Genomic DNA, 24,656 nt, shown 5'->3' with positions numbered 1-24,656 from the left:
AGGGAGAGGACTGCAAGGAGACAGACAGTACTTTTAACTGTATTTCCTGAAAACACTGTGCTCTTTTCAAAGGGTGGCAATAATCAGAGAACACAAATTTTGTCTTTTTTTATATATTATATTCCTTTAATAAAGAAACTGCGGTTTTTTTCAAGATTGTTACAAAAGGTAACAGTGTATCTTAAAGCTACACTTTATGCTAATTTTATTACAGAAAGGGTGTTTTGGAGAGAGAGGGAGTTAAGATGCTTTTTATTGTATCTGAAAAATGTACCTATTTCTATGGTAGGCCCTGGAGTATGATTTACATACCAAAAAAAAACCCCAAAACCACTTGAGATTAAGGGCTGTGCATGTTTGCTCATGGGGGAGCAATGCGAAAGTTGTTTGCACAACAAACCTCTGGGCAATTGAGCCCAAGGTTGCATGTCCTGTAATTAAGTTACTATTTCTGCCGTGGTTCGGTTTAACAGCGAGCTGTCTTGCCACTTCTGATATCAGCAGGTATGCCCACGCTGCCCGTCGTGATTTGTGTGAAGGAGAAAACCCTGGGACAGCTGGCAGAAGCCCGTTTGCTTTGGGACCACTGACAGCTGCTGTTGATGGGCCGGAGCAGGTCTGTGCAGCAGCTGCATCAGGCCTTCAGCAGCCACGCAGGCTGATTTCAGCAGCCACGCAGGCTGATTTCAGCAGCCACACAGGCTGATTTCAGCAGCCACGCAGGCTGATTTCAGCAGCCACACAGGCTGACAGGCTTTATCCAAAGGCTTTGACAAATATAAAACTCGTTTTTCCTCCTCCTATTTTCCATGATGAAAGACAACCTGTCTCAAAACCATTATCGGTGTCTTAGATATCCGCATGTTCCATTGCCTTTTTTCGTTATTCATTGCAAAATGCTGTTGTCATTACTGAGGGAGCTCAGGTTTTCCTCCCCACCTCCTTGAAGAAGACAAGATTTTGAAACAGCAAATGCAGGTGTTAGGAAATCCTAGGCTTCCTAAAGTCCCCCTACTTTTCTCCAAAAAGAGAATGTTAATGTGACAAGAAATACAAAATCACAAATATAAACTAAGGTAGTACTTCACACAAACGTACGCAAAGTGAAATGCTTGCCCTAGCAGTGGGGCATTTAGTTTCAAAGCAATTCCCTAACGGGGTTTGTTGTTTGCTGCTCTAACTCACAGGGAGGTCTTAAAATATATTCAGAGGGGTCCTGATTAATGACCAGCAATGATTTCTCTTGTTAATCTTGTTAAACAGGTGAAGGTGAAGAACCTAGGAGACTTCATGAGCTGGAGTCCCAAACTGGTGGGGAAGACTGAGGCTGATAAGCATGAGAGTTTTATACAAAGGTAGTAAAGTACAGAGATGCTATACATTACTGGTTTTTAATGAGAATAATTAAGATTATGTAGGGGGTGACACGCGAAGCTGACACCACAATGAAGTTCACAGTTTTTCCCAGCATTTCTGTTTGGTCTCTAGCTCAAGACTTTCCAGTTTTCATTTTTTAACTAAATTCATATTGTCCATTGCTACTAATAGTATCCTCGTAATTGAGAAAGATGATTCCACGCAAAGGAAAGCCAGCTGCAACCAGATAAAAGCAGGAAAGCAACTATGGATGCATTGATGAGCTTCCAACTGCAGATCAGTCTCCTTACTGCTTGCCTGCTTGCAAACACTGTGCAACCAAAATTGCTCACAGAAGGAGCTGAGGAATTTTTATTCATGGTCACGCATAAATGTGTGTATTTGTGCTTCATGAAATGTAACCTAAGCCCAGAAATTGGACCACTTGTCTCAGTTAGGCAAGCACGCGGCTCAAGCAACACTTTTTAATGGAGTGCTCACTAGCAGCTACTCATGAACACCTCCATGGGCCGAACAGCTTTGACAGAAAGAGTGTCAGACGATCCCAGTGACACACATCAACAGAGTAACAATGTTAGTGCACAATTTATAAATGTAAACAGAGAAAATCGTAACAAATAGGAGTTTCCAGCAACAACAGAAGTTCAGCAGAGTTTAGCAAAGATCCTGTTTTGATGCAAACATCATTAAAAGCATAAAATGCAGGAAAGTTGTAAGGCAAAAGTTTTCTTTTCAAAGGTGTAAGTATGTCCTTAGCATAATTTAAGTAATCCATTCCCATTGCATCCTGATTGCTAGAAAGTTGAAGGTAAACTTTTTGACTGCAGCTATTGCACACTTTCTCCACAGCTGTATAATAAAACCCTTCTCCTGTATCAAGAGATTCTTCCCTGTGATTAGCTGGTCTGTAGAAGTTCAGTTAAGTAGTTGACTTAATTACAGAAGATGCTATTTGTTTACATTGTTTTATTTTATAATCTGTGGCATATCACTCCAAGCTTGTGATTTCTTTTTGGCCAGTTCCATCCATGATGGCTGATCTGGAGCAGCATTACTGGCTTTCTTCAAGTGGCTTATTTCCTCCTTATCCACCAGTGCTGGTGATGGAGCTACTGTGAATAAAACACATGGATGTTTTACGTTTGTTTGCTGTGCAGCTATACACGCTAGCTCTTTCATTAAAAACTTCCCATGCTAGAAAATCTTTACATTTCATGTGGAAGCTTACTCTGCAATATGTTATTGAGGAAATAACCATTCTGTGCTCAAAAGAATATGATGTTTTTCTCATCAATAATCATTTTTGGTCCCTAAGTTTACCCAAACCAACAGGATGACCTGGATTCCTTGCCATGCCCTGTGTTAACACCCAAGCCAAAGAAGAAGGAGTCTTTTCATTTGCGAATTCCTCCTTTACCCAGCCCCCAACTCATAGGAATTTCATCACCTTCCAAACTTCTGCTCTTCTTTCAAATTTGAATTTATCAAAGAGATTCAAAGTTACTGTGGGAGGACTGAATGGCAGAGAGTTTGTGATCACATCATTCCAGCTTGCTGAGGAAACCACATTAAAACTGAATGCCACTGGCAAGAATTTTGCATGGATTTTACATTTTACACTGGGATAGTGTGTTTGGGACCCTGTCCTGTGAAATGGTCTAGCGCTCTCGATTCACATTTCCTTCAACATGAGTTTTGACTACACTGTAATCAATGCGGCCAAAAGAACATGTCACCAAACAAACCCCCAGCTGTGAATGCTGAGAAAAGTTTGCCCTTGCTGATGTGGAATTGGGGAAGAGATTAGGATCTAGCCCCTACTAGTTTTCCAGCATACTCAAGCAGGATTTCTTCTGACAGGGTTGTGAGATAACAGCCTACATTTCAAACTTTTTGTTTCCTACCAGGGACACAATGTGACAATGAACTGGTTCTCAGCAGGGGCTCCTTCACTTCAGACATTGTCTCTCTCCTCTGTTCTTCAGAAGTGGTTTTAGGTGCCAAGTGTGATGGTTTGCTCCATTGCTGCTTCACTGACCCCTAGGCACAGAGAGGGATAAAATCCAAGTAATGCAGAGAAAATGAGACCAGTTTGGAAGAACACGAGCAAAGGGAGTGGATGTGGTGCCTGTGACAGTCCAAAGGCCGCACGCACTCATCACACATTGGTCCCTATCCTCTCACCTGTTCAAAAAGCTCCAGTGGTTTCATGTTCACATCCATGATACTCAGCCTTACAAATTAAGACTATCCCTCTGTGTCTTTTATTTATAATGGTACCTATGAGTAGGTTATTGTAATCTTCAATGCAAGATGTATTCCAAGTCCTCTGCACACCTCTACTAACATATATAGGATTTGGAAACTCCTTGTTCTCTCATGTTTCCCTTCCACCTCCCAATTTTTGTGGGTTAGGGCACTGTATTTTTGGACAGTTGACAGTAAATGGATTTTCCATAAAAAAGAAATCGAGCACGTCCTCCCGTGGATTTTCTTGCCCGTATCAAAAACTACTCTGAAGTGATAGTGCCTGGTGCCATGTGGGAGAGGAGAAAGTGGGAGTAGTACAGTGGCACCAAGTCTCACATGCTGCAGTCAGGATCATCTTGGCATGTTTTTTGTTGGCTGATATAGGGGGAAAAATGCATGGCATGAATTTTAGGGAACATTGCCAGCTAAAATCTGGAGTTTCCTATTCTGAAACAGAAACTGTATTTTGGGATCATTTAAACCCATGGTGTTTTAAGTGCTATGACAATGTTGAGCATTATCGCAGTTCATAATCTTGCCTAGACACTTTATTAGGTATTATTTTTTGTTAATCTAACCACTGCTATTTCTCGTCATCTAGAAGTCTTCTCTTATTCCAGGATATAACACAGCTATCTGCGTTTCTAACAGTACCATCTGAAACAAGAAAGTAGGCCATTTGCACTGGGAATGCTATATTGGCATAGGACACACATGCTCCTGCATCAGCGCGGGGTTCTTACTGTGCAGGGCGCAACACAGGCAGCACTCGCATGCTGCTGCCTCCCTGAGCTAGCCCGGTACCAGGGAAGCCTTGTTAGTACTCTGGATTAATGCCAAGTCCTTCTGCTGGCAAAGCTCTGTCATCTGGGAAGATCACCCAGGGTATCGCCCTGTTTTGCATGGGATCTTTGAAGAGGCAGCGTCAGCCCACGTTGCATGGCACCACATGGGCATCTGAAGTTATCCATATACAGAGAGCCAGAATTTATATCCTGGCACTTTCTGCAAGTGCAAAAGTTATTTTTATCCTATTTTACTTCTCAAGGCTCTAAAAATTGTTACCTAGGAGCTTCTGGGACCGAGCTGTTCATTCAGTGTTAAATCAGTCAGGAGGTTCAATGAAATGCTGTGCTTAGAAGGATAGTTAAAGAGAAAGTATTCCCCCTGTATTGAGAGAGATCTGAGACTGTACAATTTAGCCCCTCATTTGGGGAATTTTAGCATGCAATACACACATTAGATCTGGTAAGTGTGTACTGGGCACCTAAGCAAGAAATTTTACACATCTTGCATAGTTCCAGATTTCTTGGAAATAGAAAATTACATATCGGAACAATCAGCGAATTCTGCATCTGTAACACATTACTGAGAGCAGTGTGTTTGTTACTTAGGCTTATACTCATTAAGTAACTGTAATCGTGATGGCCTGACTGGTGATATAGCAGTAGATCCAAAGAATACAACAGGAGGGTGATACAAAAGCATCAGAAATTTGTACTGTAAGTACCTCAGTTCGTTCCTTCTCTTTATTCTGTTTCTCTGTATCCAACTTAATATCCGGAGCCACAAGTTTTTCCGTGTTGAGTTCCTGCTCCTGCTGCACACCCCTTTGCTTTTGCCTTGCTATGGAAATCCAGGCTGGCTCTGCAGGAGTGTCGGGATCTCTTCTGCAGTCTCCAGCAACCACGGGGGAAGGCACACTTCTCTCTGTTGACAGATTATTTATGTACACAGTTATAAGAAACAGAGTTGTAATTAGCTTCAGCTCAGACTTGCTCAGTATGCTGACTGGTCCCAGGATGTGACCAGCCTGTGTAAATAGGAATTCTGTTTAGTTTGGTCTCCGGAGAGCAATCTTCCTGTACTCACTGTTCTAAGTTACCATTCTACTGGTGAAAAATGCTTTGCATCTTTCTTTGGCTAGTCACAGTGTCACTGCCCTCACGTGAGGGTGATGCAGAAACAGGAATCTTCATTAATGCACCCATTTTCCAAGGTCTACCCTTCTGCTCCCTCCTCCCATCTGCTTTGTCTTTTAGAGACAAGCCGCAGATGATTCAAAGCTGGACACAGCTGGACTGTGGTGTTGCAAAGGCAACCCCCTCCCTGCTGCAGCTGCCCCCTGCTCCCTATCTTCCCAGGCCCAGGCGGCAGCAGCTGATGCCTTTGGTTTCTGCCTTCCTCCCACCCCTTCAGGAGCAGCCCCCTCACACAGCCCCCTGGTGCCTGCTGGTGCTGTGGGTGACTGAGCACAACAGTCTGTGGTGTTTGATCACACAGAAATACTGCTAAAACCATAGGATTAATTCACAGACTTTTGACGTGAGGTTTACTTTGACTCAGCCCTGCTGACACTGACCGTGCTCTCCTCTGGGGCCAGTCACTTCCACCGTCCTCTTCCAGAACTGAGATTTCAATGAGACAAGAACAAAAAAAAAGGCACTCACAACTGCTACCCAGGGGTGAGCAGTATCCAGGGGTACGGGGAAGTGAAATACCCTCTATTCAAATATTCTGTGAAGGGAAATCCTGTCTACACACTGAGCAGAACTGGATCAAGAGAAGAGCTTCAGCTCCTCTGTTGGCTCCAGCCCCCAGGATCTCCACTTTCGCTGGCTCACGCTGCTCCCAAAACTCAGTTTTCCAACTAATGTGGAGCCTCTGCATGGTTTAAAAGAGGACCAAGAACAGTACTAACATGCTTAGAACCATGATAGAGCCATAAGACAATTCAACCTTTCCAAGCCATTTCTGGCCACTAATGTACCCAAATTTAAGGAAGGCTATTTCAGAGCAGAAGGTAAATCCTCAAACCACGCATGGCCCTGCCCCTAGGAAAAGTTTGTTGCCTACCCAGCACCCTGCTCAGGGAGCCAGGAGGAGGCACACCCAGCCAGGAAGGACTAGTGCCCCCGAGACCCTTAGGGCCCAGCTGCTGTGCTGGTGTAGAGCTGGGCCACCCAGCCACAGGACCCTGTGGAGCTCTCAGACACGTTTCTGGACCGCTATGGTCTAGTTTAGAGGAACATGGCCCCAGTCAGGAAAACAGGCAAATGTCTCTGAAGGCATGTATGAGACGCCTCCTAAAGGCATGGGAGGTGAAAGGGATGAAGCTCTCCCAAGAGCTGGCGTCTGCAAACTCAGGCACATTATGAAAGCCCACAAACATTCTTTGCCCAGGGATTTTCTCAAGTCACTCTTGTGCCTCACCAGAGACAGACTAGTTATTTCATCAAGAAAACACTGTTAAGCCTATGTCAGCTAAAAGCCACAAAAAGAGAAAGAACAAGTTTTGCTCTAAGGCCAAAGCAAGACATTTTGCCAGATGATGCCTGAATTTCCCTTCACGTTCACCTCATGTGATCTTGTAGGGAAACCTCTGAAAGAAACAATCCAGAAAGTCCAGCTGTGCAAATGCAGCACAGATAAAGCAGGGCCCCTGAACACTGAAGGAGATTCTTTCCTGCTTGCACAGCAAGTTACTGCAATTCTCTGCACCCCACCTACACCCCACCTTTGCATGCCAGCAGCTGTTCCTCCCATAATCTTCTCCCCTTCTCTTCACTGGCTCCCCTCACTTCATTTTTGTCTAATTTTACAGAATGATAGAGAATAAGGCTGGGAGAGATCTCAAGATGTCATGCAGTCTATCCTTCAGCTGTAAGGCAAGATCAGTTGCAAGATCAATTTCACATAAATTGTTTCCTGACAAACATGTATCATCTAACCTGTTCTTAAAACCCTCCGAAGACGGGACAGATCTGAGAGTCTTCCCTGGACAACCTACCTACAGTGCTCAAAACTGGCACGTAACACTTGAGGTGAAGGACTACCCCACTTCACCTGAGATGGTGCCCTGTACACATCAGTCAGTATGATGAGTTTCTTGCAGAATTATGTTAGTCTTGTTTTGTATTTAGTTTGTCAGCTCCAGATTGTGTTATTTCCCCTCTTCCATCCCCCATTTGTATCTACGCATCAGACTATTTTTGCACACATAACAGAACCTTCTACTTGTCTGTAAAGTAGACAAGTTTTTTTCAAACTGTGGTTCCACTTTCTCAAGATAACCTTGACTTCTATTACTGTCCTCCAGTGTGCCCATAGCCTTTCCAGCTCAGTAATACTTGCAAATGTAACAAGCACACACTTAGTTCTGTCACCCATGTCCTTAAATATATTGAATAGTGTCAGACCTAAGACGGCCACCATCTAATATGACAGTGAATCATTAGCTGGCACACAGTAGCTTTGCATCAACCCACAGCAGCTTTGCATCAACCCAATGAATAGCTTCACCAAGACTGTACTTATAGGAATGTCGCTATGTTTATAGGAATGCCCTATGATACCAGTTATTGTGTGACTTGTCTGCTCTTGACCAAGCCACGTTGGTTGGATTTTATATCTGTGTTATCTTGTAGACATTTAGAAATAGCTCAAGTATTCCTTTCAGTATTTCATATTAAAAGGTATATAACACCCTTTCTCCTTCTCTCTCTCTTCTCCATCTCACGCCCCTTTTCAAGACGTGCCACCTTTTGGAGTGCCCCTTGTCTCCAACAGTTCGCTAAGATAACCACTAGCAGCTCAAGGACTACGAGCCCAACTTTTCTGAAGTATTTTACTACAAACTTCATTAGGATCTTCATAAGTAAACCCACACAGTTGAATTGATGTGATGCCTGCTAATGTACCTGCCATCACATCCCCTCCTTTGCCTGCAGGCCATGCCCTTGAACCCTTCTACACCTTTTTAGGTTGTGAGCAATTTGGGCAGGACTTCTTAATGCCTTGCCCAGTAAAACCAGGTGCCACGCTCCATCAGTTCCCAAAGCACTACTGTGGTACACGGATGGACTGCCGCTGCTGAAGGTGACGGTGATGTCTAGCGTTCCTCAGAGCTGAGTACATAAAGTAGCTTTTCACTTTAGTCACTTTCTACCCAAATTAGTAAACTCATTTTCCTAGCATCCTGTAATGAACAACCATCCAACAGTTACACTCAGTATTATGAAGATAATTCCGCACTGAAGCCTCCCTGTGCCCTGCTGGACTCATCCTGTAGCTCCATCCCAAGAAACATTCCCCTTCTCCACCATGTACCGACCTCTTCTCAGCCCAGAGAAGACTGGGTCTCTTCTCTGACTGTACAGCTACAGACACACCACCACACGCATTCTTTTCAACCACCTTTTTTACCTTCCTTCACTGCTTGTAATGTCTTGGTGCTCAAAACCACCCATGTCTTTACAGTGAATGCCCCTTTCAATCTACCCACCAACTTTCTGATGATACTGGGAACCTGGCTTCTGCTGTGATGCTGCTAGTGATGTACATCTTAGTCTCTGATTCAAAATCACCCTTTGTGTTTTGTCCCATTGTGTTTTGTCCCATTTTCCCCGTCGCACCACAGGAGTTTCTGTAAACACCAACTGAACTGCTCATTGCTCTTCCTCTGCTCCCCCCATGCAATCAATACTGACAAAATGACTGCTATGGCCCAGCTCTATTTGCTGCACTACATGTAACGGTCTTACTGCTACCTGTGCTCCTGTTTGTCACCCTCATGGACTGCAGATTCATCTTTCTGTTATTTCAACGTGCATTGCCTAGCACAACAGGGTGCCCAGTCCCGCAGTGATATGTCTGGAGGCTGCTATTATAACAACGCTTTTCATAAGGCAGATACTCCAATGAAGGCATCAAGCACTCTTGCTCTTCAGACAATTCTCCCTGATGAGACACCAGACATCCTAGTCATGCCAATTAGAAGGCAGCCAAACTACAGCCAAGTATCGCCCCATAAGATGGTATCAAAACGCCCCTGTGATAGTAAGGAACAAAAGTTCTTTACCATCATCTTAAAGATTTTATAAGTATCTGTACAGGTCTGACTTAGGGCAGCAGAACAGTATCACCTACAGAGGATCAAGAGCTGATCTGCTTCTGGAAGGGGCTTTCCTGTTTCTTGAAGCAGTTACATTCTGCCCTCGTTCCTGTGAGAGACTTTGCTGGAGAGGCCAGGCAGGCAGGCAAGGCAGGGGAAATGCCTTCTCTTCAGCAAAAACAACTTCAGAAGCAACTCGGGCACGATTTGGTACCTCCTCTGTCAGCCAGAATTACTGTAGGGGATAGAAGAGGCATATTCACTATTAATTATCTTTCCCATTGCCCAGAGGTCCTTTACATCTTCCCACCTCCAACTAGAGGTGGTTTCTTGGCACCATGCATGCACCGTGGTTCCAGCCAAAAGGATGAAAGGTGGTGAAGTAATCCAGGAGACAGTACAATGAAGGGAATCGGCAGTTTAAGGTGATCTGAGACTCTGAGGGGCACCAAGAGGCCAAAAGCTTTCTGAGGAAGCAACTGTTCACAAGAGAAGTGCTGCTTGCACATCCCTCCCAGTTCAGTGACTGACTGATCACCTTGAACAAGCCCTCCCTGTCTTATCTCATCCGGTCACAGGGTACTCTGTGTGCTCTTATGGTTCACCACATGGCAAAGCACAGCATGTTTAAGGAAGCAGATAGCCAGAATGGAACCAGAAGTACTCAAAAGCACAATCTAATTCCTGCTTCTGCTGCAGGTCACAATGCACAGCAGCTAGCACAACAGTTCCCTGCTGGTAGATGCCACTTTTAGGGAGACAACGCAATACAAAATGCAAGCAGTGGCATTCTCTGCCGGAAGATGTGTGACTCCGACTGGCCACAGCCACCACAAATGCCCCATATTCGACTTCTCCTCCAGTGAAGCAGGGCTGAGCCTCTTGCTTCCACATTACACTCAGGAGATTTTCTGAATAAAACGAAAATATGAATCATATTCTTCAGTTTTTATTACAACATGTTATTTTAGACAATATGCTATTCAACTCATTACTTAATAACTTCACGAGCTAATAAAGGATATTGCTGGCAGCAATTTGTCTCGTTTGCTCACAGTTTTAACCTCGTGATTGCATCTTTCCTTGGGTTTCCTGGGAGCTGGCTTGGCCTCAGGCTTTTTAAAAGACAAGTGAGCCCATTCTTCCCCTTGGGATAAGTCACCAACAATGGGAAGATACCAGGTCAGAGCTTGTCAAGCCGTCAAACCACTCTGTGCATAATGTCACCGAGGATTAAAACTAGCATTTAATGTAGGCTGCTGAGGTGTTCTGCTGCTGCTTGAAACCACACCCAGAGGCTGCTGAAGCCCTCCCCTCGCGTCTTTCCCACAGCCACCAAACACACAGGGACAGTCGCAAGACCAGCTGCCCTGTCTGCGTTCTTCATCACTTCCACAGCTTCCCGACTGGCCGCTGAGGATAATCCCCAAAGCCAAGTGAACCACAGCCGCCTTCCCAATTCCCTCCCACAGAGCAGAACCACCTGCGCTCTGACAGCGGCAGGGCTGCCTGCCTCAGCGCTCCCCAAGGAGGGGAGCTTCCCTGCTGGAGCCCTATGAGGGGGTACGCTGGTATATGTTTCCTTCAGTATCTTACTAAAGCAGCTTGCTTTTATTTTTCTCAGAGATGAAATTTCTTCTGCCTACATATTGTGCAAATGAATGCGTACGCTTCTCATTGATCGTTTAATATTATCCTGTAATGTGTGTCAGATTGGTTGTGTGAACAATAAGATGAAGATAAAACATCAATCTTAATGTAAAAAAGGAGATCTATGATTTATTGTGCATTGGTTTATACACACACAGAGAAAGTGAAAAAGAAATACATACCTATTTCTGTCTATTGACAGACAGATATACTCAGTGTATTCAAGCTTACCTGGGTGTGTGTGTGCTGCTTACATGAATAACCACAGCAAAGACATAAACGTAACACTGAGATTTAGGGATTGATTTTTTTTCTTTACAGACATGGCCTCAGATATTGTACCCGTTTTCTTTAAATCTGAAATCCTTTGTGTGCACAAAATACAGGAGAGGCTGTTTGTAACATTTAAATCTCACGCCTGAAAATGAACATCTTATGCCTGCAAGGACTGCAAAGAGTGGTTACTCTTGCCGTACATCTGTGCAGGTGAAAGGTCAGAGTCAGAATGTTAGAGCCTTTCGAAAGTCATACCTCTAACAGCAAGCAAAGCTAACTTGTGAATTCCCTCCGTATTTTAAAAGCAAACATACTCAAAACTAATCCAAACAACTTTACACAGGGAGATAACACCTCCTATATACAACAGTGTCATTGTTTTATAACACAGCTTATGCATGTGTATTTAATTCCACACGGTTGTATCTTTGCTCATTTATAGAACACCAGTTATTTTAAGAAGGGCTTTACAAATGCATATGGCATTTAGTATATCCTGGCCTACATATTTCCCTTTGTTTATTAAAACACAACATGCATTCGTGTCAGTGTACACACCCAATTCCTTAATCTCAGACAAAGCTATTCTAAAAGATTTACTAGGTATTTCCAACATTTCTTTCTTCCCTAAGGCGCTCTGCGAGGCATTTGACTTTTGGCTAGATCTATACCGCTGATGCCAGGAGAGTCTTTTTACACAAGAAACTGCTATGTTTGCATCAATGTCTATTTCGCTGCAAGAAAACAGCCATATCGCGAAATAGCCTGACACAACCCAAAAAGAAACTTCTTTTGGGAAAAAAAAAAAAAAAAGAAAAAAAAAAAAAAGAAGAAAGACAGCTTTCTTTTCAGCTGTAGCCAGGACAACATTAAAGCAATGTCCTTTTTATGTAGAGAGAAACAATTTTCTTGTCATTTCAGAGCCTCTATTTGCCAGACAATACACACCAATTTCATTCACTGTTAAGTTCACCACCCCTCCCTGAGCTCCTTTTGTCTGTTAGAGCATGTCTCGCTACTACAGCTCCTCAGTCACTGACTTTTCTATATCTTAATATGCACATTCACACGGGTATTGCTTATGGTTTTGCTCTTGTAATAACCTGTTAGCATATGTTAATTGTTCCTGCCCTTTATATAGCAAAAGTGTATCGACCCCAAACAACACAGCTCAAACTTTTAGTTCTTGCAAAGGCTTGTGCCTTTAGCTCCAGAAACTTAACAATTGCTCCTCCTGGGGTGACTAATTTCACACAGCCATTAAAGACCCACCTTGCAGCCTGACAGAGGCCAAGCGATCCCCTGCTAGTTCCCCAGAAAACTGTGGAGAGCAGGAGTGCTGCTTTTGCCCAGGGTGGTAAGCCAGCATCCCACCAGCCCTCCTGTTGCCTTTGGTATCAGAAGAGCTGAAAAGCTAAAAATGGAACTGAATGAACCAAATTGTTCCTGCTCACCCCATGATGCAGCAAACTTCACTTTTTTGAGATGAGTGTACGTGAGAAGGGAACTGCACCTCCTTACATCACCATTTCACAGCTTGTCTTCGTGTTCAGCACAGGGATTTCCTAACACACAGTGGGAATAAACTCCCTGACAGCATAACGTGTCTCCCGATGGTGACCACAGCTCTTCAACAGGGCTGATAAATTCAAGGACTAGAAGAGGGCTGGGTGCAAGCATTAAGGGCACTTGGATGGAAAAAAAAAGAAGTGGGTGCCCCAGCAGATCAGGAGGCCAGAGATGGCTGGTAAGCCACGCAATCCACGAAGGACCATGCTGATCATCCTTATCAGATTTCTCTTGCTTGCCGTTGACCCATGCTCCTGACTCACTGGGCTGAGGCAAACATTTCAAAGAGCTTAAAATGATGCTTGGGCAGGGGCACTGCCCTGCTAAGCCCTCATTGTATCCCATGGCTCTCCTGTGTCTCGTGGAGGGGTGTCACTTCTGGGGTCCCTGTGCAAATTCCCCCAGCAAGGCTGGTGTGGTGCCAGGGCAATCAGAGGAGATGGGCACAACTCGTTCACTTGCGACTTCAAGCAGCCAGCTCAGGCTGATGTGGCAGCTTAGCGCAAGGAGGTGCTTGGTCAGATGTCTAAGGAGAAAGGTCTGCAGTGGGGTAGGAAAGACCTCAGGTCAGTTTGGAGCAGACTGCTTTGAATTTAGAATTAAACTCTTTCTGAGTCTTGGCATGACTACATATCAGAACCCATTACCAAGCAATTCAAAGCTGGAAATACATGGAAAACTGTAGCAGCTTTGCTTAAGGTGATAGAGTAAGATCAGTGGGGCAGTAGATAAGGATGAAGACTAATGACCATCACAGACCAATCTCAACCACCATGTTAAACAACCCCAGGCCATACAGATTTTGCTTAATACTGTCAGGTGGAGAGGAACACTTCCGAACAGGGCTCCTCGACCTGCAGCCCCAAGTTCAAATTCCAGGTGTGTGCATCCTTGCCAGGGGGATTGGGGCATGGCTCTCACCCACAGACCCTATTTTGCAGAGGACAGTCCTGAGCCTGGGGGCAGGAGCCTCCTTCATCTTAGGGCTGAGGACCCAGAGGAGAAGTCTGGAGAAGAAACATGCTCCCTGGCTCCATTTCTACCCCTTCTCCCTTCTCCAGCGCTCACTGCCACTGCAGGGACCCTGGGACTCAGCAAAAGGTATGGGAAAAAATGCTGTGTGCAGGAGCACTGGTACTCTGGCTGCTTTCCTCTGTCCTCTGCCAGACCAACCCTACCATGCTAGGTCTCCTCCTCACTTGTTCCCAGTATGACCCTCCCCAAAATCTCAGTCAATCAGAGATTTGAGTGTCACTACAAATAATCAACTACTCCTCAGGGTAGGGCAGAGGGGAAAATGCCTTTAAAGGGAGTGCTGGGTTTATACAAAGGGAGAGTGTCTTGCCCATGAGGTGTGAGGATGCCCTGGCTGGATGGCCATGGGAGCCTCGTCTGGTTGTGGAGGCCAGGACCTGATGAATTCCCTCCTACATGGCTGCTGGGAGAGCAGGAAACAGTAAACATGGTCAGAGCCTTGAAAAAAACACGTGCAATGCTGCAGCAGACGACAAATGGAATCAGCTGTCACCCAGGGGATCAGCAGGTTGCCTCTGGGGCCAGAAAGAGGCTTTTGTCACCCTACAGGACAACCGGCCTGCTATGTCTTGAGGTCTTCTTCTGGCTTGGTGTTTCTCCACTCAGAAACTCAGAGACTGACCCCAACCGGAGAAAAACAACCAGAGAGGAGGGAGCTCTGCAATAGCACAAAGAAACCTTTTCATTTGCTTAGTCAGCATCCCCTCCTCACATTCTTAACATCAAACCCATGACCAGACAGCTTCAGGGCAGGGAAAAAGTTTCTTCCACATATCAGAAGACCTAGAAGTTATTTTACCCTCTCTTGGCTGTTCTCTGAAGTGAAGAGCAGAGCTTTCCTTCTAGAATTGCTTGAGCATGCCTCACCTAACTTGTTTACTGTCACTGCAAAGACCTCAGACAGTGGTGCCACTTTTTGTTCTCTGCCTGTAACTCACAATATTTTAGTCTCCAGAGGACTGCTTTCTTTTTTTTTTTAACTCTAACCCAATTATATGATACAGACAACGTGGTGAAATTTAACAACCTTCAGTAGACATGATCTTACAATCTCTCTTGGCTTTAAACTCCCAAGAATCTGCAGGGTAGTTAATTTTTGTTTTTAAACAAGGAATGAGTAATAATAAAGATGGATAGATGAATAAGTAAAGCTCACAGGAGATAATAAATAAATGGCACGTTGATCATGCCAGGCAGTTATTGGTATTTCTGCCTCAATGCCATGGTGAAAAAGAAGGTCTAGAGGTCTGAGTCAGCAGGACACTGCACTTAATATGTGCTCCTGGCTTTTGAATTGCCATACAGCAGCTCTAAAGGGGGTCATTTAGTGCCTTGATAAGTCTGTTTCACAATACTTGCTAATGCACTTTATTTTCTGAGTGTCACTTTGAACATCCTTTAAACAATGCCCTGAAATGCAAAAATCCCAGGCAAAAATATCTTATACTGTCTGCTGCTTCTTCCCTGCTGTCCTTCTGATAATATTTTCAGCAAGGGAGAATCAGGGAGCCACATCACTGAAGGCAGAGCCATCAGCTCACGCTCACCAGTGTTGTGATGACACGACAGGCCTCCCTCACGCTCTCTCAGAACTAAGGTCATTCCTTGCGAGTGAAGGTAACTTTATAAAGTTTTGGGAGTCTTACCAGGCACTTTACAAGGATGTGACTTTTTCTCCAAGTCTCTATCTTCATTCCTGGATTCAGGAGAGTGAATATCTTTGTCCTGCTTCTCCTTGTTTGCAGCAGTATTTGGAACGGTTATGTTTTGCAAGGCTGGCTTTCTGGGCAACGGAGGTTTGCTACTAAGCTGTTCAGAGGACTTCGCTTTGGGTTTGATCTTTTCATTTAAAGAACCACCAATATTTATATCGGCTGTTTTTTTGATCTGTGCCTTATCACCTTTTGGAAAGGAAGCCAATCCTTCATTTTCTAAATTAAACTCTGCACTGTATCTTTTAATCCCTTTTGATTCTGGTGACGAGTTCTCTCGATATTTCAAAGACAGTGAGGTGGATCTGAGTTTCACTTGGAAAGGACTTGTATCTTCACAGCTTAGCTGACTCTGAGAAACCACCAAAGAATCGCCTGGCACTGGCACCGCATCAACAGCCAGAGAAACAAAGCCAGCCAAAATTTCTGTAGGTCGCCCTGTGTTCTCAGAGTCAGACTCTGGCAGCAAAGTCTGCTTTTTGTTGCTATTTTTTTCCTCCTCCAGATCTGATCCCTTCTGCAAGTCTTCTTTCCACTTCGCATTTTTCGAGGAGACTTTTTCTTTGGACAGGAGGAATCTGGTATTTAATGGGCTTCCCAGCTCTGATCTTTCTGGGAAGTGTAGGCTTCTGGTCCTTGGTCTCTCCCGTGCAGAGGAAACAGAAAATTTTCTCAGGGCATGGAGTTCACTGGCTGCTTTTTCAGCTTTCTTCCCCAAAAGTTCCTCCTTGTGGATCAGTGACTGACTGTTCTCCTTACCAGAAGCAGCTGCCCCTTGTGCAGTCTTTGTTTTGTCTAGAAAGCAGGAAGCAGATGATCCCATCCGTGTTGAGGAAGCAGGATGTGAAACATGGAACGAGTCTGTGGGCTGAAAAGGACCTATGGAAAGTTGCTTGCTGGATTCTGACAACAGAGCAACCTCTTTCTTTGCCTCTTTATTACAGGGCATTTCCACAGGTACTTGATCATCCGTCTGTATATTTTCTCCAGAGCCTTCCAAGCAAATAATACTATTCTTACTAACTGAAATATCTTCTTCGGATGGTATTTTATGTACTGAAAACAAGGTAGGAGGCTCCTTATTTTCTTCATTTAAAATATTGATTGACACATTGCTCATATCCCCAGACAACAGAACCAGTGTTTCTGAGGAATCTTTTTGCTTTTGTACTTCTCTGTCTGGACTGGAGTAGGAAGAAGTTGTGGAGTCTTTGCCTTCGAACAGCATCGAGGACTCAGGCTTCACACACGTTGTTTCCAGTGCTGGCTGGCAGCCCTCCGGTTTATTCTCTGGTAGCAGGGCTTCCTGTACAGCAGCAGGCTCAGAAGCAGGCTGAGTCATCACTGGTCTCAAAGCAGGGGGAAAGTCCTCAGGCATTCTGGGCTTCGGCCAGGAAGCCACATCCTGCGCTGCAGCTGTGCCACATGGCAGTTCTTGATTGCTGGGTTTGAATACAGCATCTGGCAAGTCTGTCTGTATCTCCTTTTCATCATCCTCTTCTTCTTCTGGGGTACAGCTCAAATCAGTCAGAGATTCAGACTGGGTCCTCTGCAAGAAAGAAATTCAGAAAGCCCCATCACCATGTACAGATTCACTTTTTTTCTTACTCATTACAGTTAAGAACTTACAGAGGAAAGCAATACTTGCCACCAATACTGAGCTTGCTGTTTTCTTAACCTACATAATGGGTGCTTTTTTATCTAAGCAGATCCTGGAATAATGTATTTAATGAACATAAAAGCAATGAGTGATGCGTCTTTCTGCACAACTAGTGCTTTCATGCCTTTGTAGATGGGAAGTTCATCAAAACAATGGCCATTGGACTGTCCTTGGCACTTGATTCCCCAGAGCATACTGGCTATGTTGTGTTGCTCTTAGGCAAAAAGCAGCACTTGAAAGAGAAAAATCTGTCCCTTTGTATTTTGCTACTCCATACTAGCATTAAAAATAAAACAACCCATTCTTCCTAAAGTATGACTCTGAAGAAGGAACGGTACATAGAAGGAAGGGCAAAAGCCTAACAAATCCACCCGGTTATGACACTCTATGCCAGCTGAGTATTTACCCCCATATGGCAGTCTTCTGTCTAATCCCACTGCCATACAGCACTACAACCTTGCCTCCTTTGTGTAAAAGTCTTCTGTTTCTTTCGAGAGTTAGACGATTTGATAAAAGTTTATAAATGCATATGTAGTTATCTGTGAGGTCTTATGATTCAGCTTCAGGTAGGGGCTGGAAAAACATACAGGGTTATTTGAAAGCACATTATTAAGCTGCTGAATATGCCTTTTCATATGGTGCCTGCATTAGCTCATGGATTCACTGTGGTTTGTTGGGTAAATACATATTTTGGAGGTAGGCCCTAATTCTAAGAACACAAAACTTGCACTCTGAAGACACTTTTAAGGTTCTTCCAACTTCTCGTTTTGCAAGTGCAATTGCAAAGACAGAGATGCAATGCCACCTGCGTTCACAATCCACATACACAGGAACATAAAAGCAGAAGAAACATTTAGCCAGAAGCAAGGTGCACAGGCAGAGTTGGGGAGGAAAATATTAAAAATTGCATTATCAAAAGATGTGAACACTCTGCATCGAAAAACAGGAGTGCCCGGTCACCTGGCAGTTTACAGGCAGACTGGACAAAGCAATTGTATTTCAGTAACAATGTTACAATGGAAGAGAAGGTTTGATCAGTAGTTATTGCTTTGTATGCTTTTCTAAATAAGTGGCCTCACCATTGTGTTGCTCACAGTGGTGCTCTAACGAGCTCAAAGATCACTCACCAATTTTTTACAATACAGAATATCAGCTAAGTAATATTTAGACACAGAAGGAATAATATTCCTGGTGATAAGCAAGCCAATTTAATGGCTTTAATGTATCTAAAACATTGAAAGAAACCACAAACGATAAAGTGCAAATACAGTAGTGAGAGCTGGAAACTTTAGTTCTAAAAACAGGAGGGAAAGAGGAAAAGATAAGCCACGCCCTCCGTAAGATATTACAAAGAATCAGATAAATGGTGTTTTAAAAGGATGGTTTAAAAAGCAATGGCTTTTTGAATAGTATACAATTTTTAATAGGTTTTTTTAATCGTGTGCACCTTTTTTTTGTTTTCTGTGGAGACTTATTGTAAGTCTCAGTAGTGTACATAAAGGGTTTACAAGTTTTGGGGCAGGGAGGGGTCTGAATTCAGAACAGTCCTAATGTACAGAATCTGGCTCCAATTAATAGGTCACAACTTATTCTTTCTGTACTTTTTGAAAATATAAGTCCAATTATATTTGGAAAGTTAAAACAGCTCCATGAATTGCCTCTCAAAGACTCAAGATTTTACAGGATCCTACAGACTAGGAAAAGTACACAAGTTGATCATCACACTTTCTTAAAAGATTTTTTAAGTAAGTAATGAAGCAGTCAGCCCCAACTTCTGCATCACAAACAAGACACTAAATTGTATTGCGTGGTAAATTTAAGAAGAAATTGTTACATAAACTGCTGCATCAAGAATTCACAAGTAAACTCATAATATTTAATCTGTTCCACATGTCTACTCCAGATACATAGCCTCATCAAATAACAGCTATTAAAACCCAATGAAATATCCATGTCACAATCTGGCTTTCCTTATCATATCTGAGTTTGAAATACAAAGTCCAGTAAGAAATTCCTAGTTTTGTGTCAAAGGTGACACTGTTTATTTTCACAAGTACCTGAGAAAATCTTCTTATTTTACTGGATCTCTGGTTCCGGGGTTTTATTAAAAGCTTATGTTTAGCAGCAGAATTATCCAGGCAAGAGGAAAGCTCAGGTGGAGTGTCAAAATCAACTCCAGGTGAGATGGCACTGTCAGATATCTGGGGAGCTCCAGTTCTGGCACTTCCATGCCTAGGGAACAGCTGACCGTCTGTAAAGTGAGATCTAGAAGAAGAACCCAATGTAACCTGGAAAAAAAAATAATTCCCAAACAAAGAATCAAACAAAGAAATAAAGACACAAAAATAACAATTCTACAAATAAAAGCCCGTGTTTATTGGCACTTTAAGGTTGCCTCTTTTCCTTTTCTGCATCTCTTTAAAATGCATTGCATTTCCTAATGCTGCATGTGGACTAGTGGTGTTCGCAGTTCTGCATTTTCAGCTGCTTGAATATCGTGGTACACTGCCCAATGGGAAGGACAAGTCACATTTAACTAGAAGATCTAAAGCACACAAATACATGGCCAGCATGTTTTAGAAGAAAGATTTACAAAGAGTACTCGGTTACAGAACCCAAAGGGCCAATATCTTTTCTGGGTCTGTCCTCCAGCATCTGTGTCTAGGCTCCCCCCCGCAGTTAGGCTGGATGGCAGCACCTCTAGCTTCCTACATGTCATCAGGTCCCTTCCAACTCTACAATACCCTCCTAAAGACAAGAGAATCAAACATCAGTGGCATGACAGTTAAGTCAGTTTGTGTTTTTTCTTCATGCATTTGTATCTGCAAAATAACCAGGGAGTTTACCTGAAACATAAAATTTCATTTGTAGACTACCCTGGGGAAGGAAATTATGGACAATTCCTACTAGAGGCCAATAACCCATCCAGAAACAACTTCTGAATGCTGCAAGGGGTGCAATACTTTCTTGACGCTGAAATCCAGCCTGCCTGTGCACTTCACCAGAAACTACCCTAGTCCCAGGCCTGATGCGAAAACAAGACTGAAAAAATTATGAAAAAAATACTCTAAAAAGGGTTCTTCATGTCTCTCAGATTCAGTTTTTGTAAACAGACAAAGTAATATTTCCAAATTATCTGTCATGGCATTAACATCACCCCGACAACTTGTGACAGCACTCCCTTTGTAGGCTTGAAATTCCAGTTAATTTCATTAGAGGACCTTTCCTCCTTTGTCATGCTGCCGCCTTCTTTCTGCTTCTTTCTCTGGAAATGGTATGTTACTGAGGGGATTGGATGGGAGAGTGGGGTAGTGTTCCGTTTTATTTAGGGAGGCAAAAAGCATCAGCATTTTCTGCAAGTAGAATTCTGCATTATTCACTGCAGCCAAAAGATACTCCGTAGCGTAGTGAGGGCCTGCTACAGCTTCCCCAATGGCCAGGGGAAAACTCCCATTGATTTTAGTGGAGGCTGGATCCACAGTTTCCAATCATGCTTTCTATTTAAGAAAAAAAAAAGTAGCTTAGCCATGCTGAATAATGGATGCTGTCATTAATTTTCACTCTACAATACCTGCGGTCTAGTACTTAAACATGACTAATGTTCAACAAACGATACGTGGCTGCATTATACATTAGCACCTACAGTGAATAATTTGACATTTCAGCTCCACGATAAAGACGCGGCACATGTTCTCTTTCAAGGCACGTCATTATTTGCCTGCCTTTCTTCTGGCTTCTGCTTTTCCTCGAGAACTTCACGTGTCTTCCCATTGGCAATGCTCAGTGTTGGCCATTACACTGGGAAATCAAGAATCTGGTTTGTTACTTAAATTTCAGCAGCCTGAGTGAATGCCAGCTCTGAGCCACTGCAGAATTTGCCTGCCCCGCGAAGTCTGGCTCTGGCAAAGCCTGCTGGAGGAGGGGATGGCTGGCAGATCCCTTTCTCCAAATCTCACGTACACATGGCTCAGTTCTCCTTCAGCTGGTTGTGCTGGGCGGCACAAGGAGTGGTGCCATGAGGGGAGCCCCATCCCCAAAGCCCAGGTAGGATAGTCACAATCCTCTTCTCCCTTCTTTGATCCAGGAAAGCTTCCAAGACACAGCAAGGTGTCACTGCTGCCCAAAACATCAGGGTTGCATTGTGCAAAACTCCTCAGCCCTGTGAGCTGGTCTCCTGTGACTTCTAGAAGCAGGGCTAATCTCTCCAAAATGCCAGGCAGTAGACGCCGCAGTCTGGGAGGAAAGCTTTCTGATGGGGATACTTCCTGGCTGCACCATGAAGCTGGACTGGGATGAAGAGAGCTCTGAGCTAAATGATGGGGCACGTGGAAAAAGCTGAGCAACTGCACAGTCACCACCACGTCTCAGGAGTCAGCAAGTGAGTCAGAGAGTGATGTTAATGGAACAACAGGGAGACATAAATCCTCCTTTAGCAAATATGCATCCGGACTGAACAAATTTACAGCGAGTCTGTTTTCAAGAAATACCTTCTTCGTGTGTTGTGTTGTTTTTCTTGAAAAATACTAAAAGTTTCACTGCACAGAAGCAGTTTTTCAAACAGCTTCATGTGGAATCTTGCAAGTGTGGCCAGAAATCTTTGCTGAGCCCTGCTGCAGCTGGTCTTGAAATACATTTTGCATAATTACCACGGAAGAGTCAGCCCAGGACTAGCTTCTCTATTTCCTTTCTGCAATTCCCCTCCACCCCTCCTCCTATTTCTAGAAAACGCTTTTCCCTTTACCCCCTGTGTTGTTCCCACCATGACTCCAGCTGCGGACAACTAAAAGGACCTCTTCAGAGCCCTTCAAAACCGCCCTTTAATCAGCCAGAACTGCTGGCTGCTGATTGAAGCAAGCCATCTATTTGCCTGTACTTGAGTCCTGAAAACATCACTTCAGCAAAATTCACAGACAGAACCCGACTGAAGGCTGAACCTCAGACTCCCAAGCAGCAATGCCAGCCACTATCCTCAGGCAAACACTTTCTGTATCAGTGCGAGGTAACTTTGTACTTAAAGCAAGGGTCTGGGCAGATTTCAGAGGATCTATATTTTGTTCACAGCTCCTCAGCAAGCTTCCTCCCTTACCCTATGCATGTAACCCAAGCAGCCTTTACTGCAATTTCCCATCTTTAAAAAAACGGGGATACTGTTTCAGTGTCAAAATCTGGTTGGTTGTGCTTAGAGATTAAATCACATCTATAAAGTTTGCTAAAGGATATGAGGTATTCTAGAGGGCTTAATTATTATCACCAGGAGATTACTTGGCATCAGAATTATGTTGATAAATAATGATAACTTTATGTTTGATGGACAGGCATTAAAAAAGCACAGCAAACAGACAGGCATGCAATTACATACATACAAGGTTGTTTTTTGCAGCAGACGGGCAACAAAATAATATTTATGTCTTACATTTCTTTAAAAAACTACTACACATAATTGCTCGGCCCTTAAGACATTTGGCAGAAGTTACCTGTTCTTCTTCTTCACTGCCTGTTCCAGCTAAACTCAAAGAGCTAAGGTGCTTGTGAGAGTCAGAGAACTGTGGAATGGAATGAGGAAGAGATTCAGTAAAAGATGACAAACAAGGTGGATATACTCACAGAAACGATCTACACAAAGTGCACACAGATACTGACAATGCAAGTTGTTTTTCTCTATAGTCTTAAAGATTAGCAAGGACACTGCAAACATAAAGTGTAAGACATGCAGATAAAGAATGAAATAACGTGTAACAAAACTATCATTTAAAAAGAAAAAACAGTTTCAAATTCTTCTATGTTTCTCTTTCCAGTGACATCCTAGAAAAACATTAAAGCTCTTATCAGCACATTCAAGGGGGAATACAGATTTTTCAGCCTTTTTTTAATGCCTGGCAGCTCTCTGTAGTCCCTAAAAAAACCCCAACATTCCCATGCATGCACACAAGCACATCCTCTTCTTCCTAGTTCTGCATTTTCTGGTATGTTATATTTTAACAGGAACAGGGAATCTAAGTAGCTGTTTACACAGAGAGATAGCATTTTCCCATTTTGAGTAAAGTATTTCTGAATCATTCAGAGATAAAGCAGTGATACATATAGCAAACCAAATAATTTATTCTACCTTCCACACATAGGTAAAATAAGTCATTAAACACTGATTTTTGTCAACACTAGAACAACTCACTCTTGTTGTTGTGCCTGAATTTAAGTTTTCATTGAGCAAAGACATTTCTGGAGGGCTCCTGGGTAATCCATCATCTTCAGAACTAGTCCCAGCATCCTCTGTTCGCTTTGCATGAAGTCCAAATGGAGGTGGAGGTCCCAATTTCATGGTAGGCTGGAGTTTCAACTTCAGTGTGGCATAAAATACATTAGCATGTGATAGCGATGGAGGTTTCCCCAGTACATCTTTTAGCTCAGGTCAATGAGTTACCTTTATTTTAAATTCACAATTGAATGATCCAGAGCATAGGACATCTCACTTTAGATGTTCTCTTAGGGAGCCAAACAACCAACCCATTTTTCAACTATCATTTAAGTAGAACCAAGATATGACACTGCTGTCTAATTAACAAATGCAACATTTAATGTAAGCTGCAGACAGATACTACTTACTAACCAAATGTTCAACTGCAAGTATTATCCCAAAAAATCAAGCCTGGAAAGACATTCCACCTCTTGCATTTGAAAAAATTATGTTGTGTAAATTACCTGTAAAGCTCTAATCCGATCAGAAACATTTTCTTGAGAAAACACTCTTACTGGCCTTGCAGGCTCTTGCCCAGTCTCAGGGATGAAAATGCTATCATGTGACAAAGCTCTGCTTCCCATAATGCCTTTATGTATCCTAGAATAATATAATGAATGAGTGAAAATATACAGATTTTTTTCCCAGTTCTCTTACTCTTAACTCAGGTGGTGTGTTGAACGTGGAGTGGGACATAGCTTTGCCAACATGTATTACACACAAGATTCCAGACTTCTCCATGAATACAATACAGTCATTCAGGCTAATCTAGGTAACACCTTCTAAAACCAAACAAAAATTTGCAGATGCTGTTATCTGTCATGTTAACAAACTGAATCAAAGTTAAAGACACTTTAACCCCAGCAACTGAATTATATCTTACGGAAAAGCTACTGCCCCTTGGCTGGAAGCCAGCAGCTGGGTGGCATGACATTGTCGCAGGCAAGCCCACGTGCAAAATGAAGGCAGTTCACATAAATGAGCCTGTACCTGAGATGGACA

General features: G+C 43.3%; 1 protein-coding gene across 1 annotated transcript in view; it reads right to left on the bottom strand.

Moving 5' to 3' along the window:
* Window positions 1-729: 729 nt before the first annotated feature.
* Window positions 730-24,656, bottom strand: part of CRACDL (CRACD like) — a 75,845-nt gene continuing 51,918 nt past the window's right edge. The window contains exons 5-12 of the mRNA XM_037377923.1: window positions 24,119-24,254; window positions 23,592-23,756; window positions 22,897-22,965; window positions 19,480-19,710; window positions 15,697-17,311; window positions 5,138-5,337; window positions 3,282-3,417; window positions 730-2,489 (exon numbers count right to left, since the gene is read on the bottom strand). Coding sequence (XP_037233820.1) covers window positions 2,344-2,489; window positions 3,282-3,417; window positions 5,138-5,337; window positions 15,697-17,311; window positions 19,480-19,710; window positions 22,897-22,965; window positions 23,592-23,756; window positions 24,119-24,254 — 2,698 coding nt within the window. The 3' untranslated portion in view covers window positions 730-2,343. The remainder of the gene's footprint in view (window positions 2,490-3,281; window positions 3,418-5,137; window positions 5,338-15,696; window positions 17,312-19,479; window positions 19,711-22,896; window positions 22,966-23,591; window positions 23,757-24,118; window positions 24,255-24,656) is intronic.

Source organism: Falco rusticolus, chromosome 2 (assembly GCF_015220075.1).
Source record: "Falco rusticolus isolate bFalRus1 chromosome 2, bFalRus1.pri, whole genome shotgun sequence".
NCBI classification, from domain to species: Eukaryota; Metazoa; Chordata; class Aves; order Falconiformes; family Falconidae; genus Falco; species Falco rusticolus.
The sequence above is the reverse complement of the archived record's forward strand: the minus strand, read 5'-3'. Positions and strand labels throughout refer to the sequence as shown.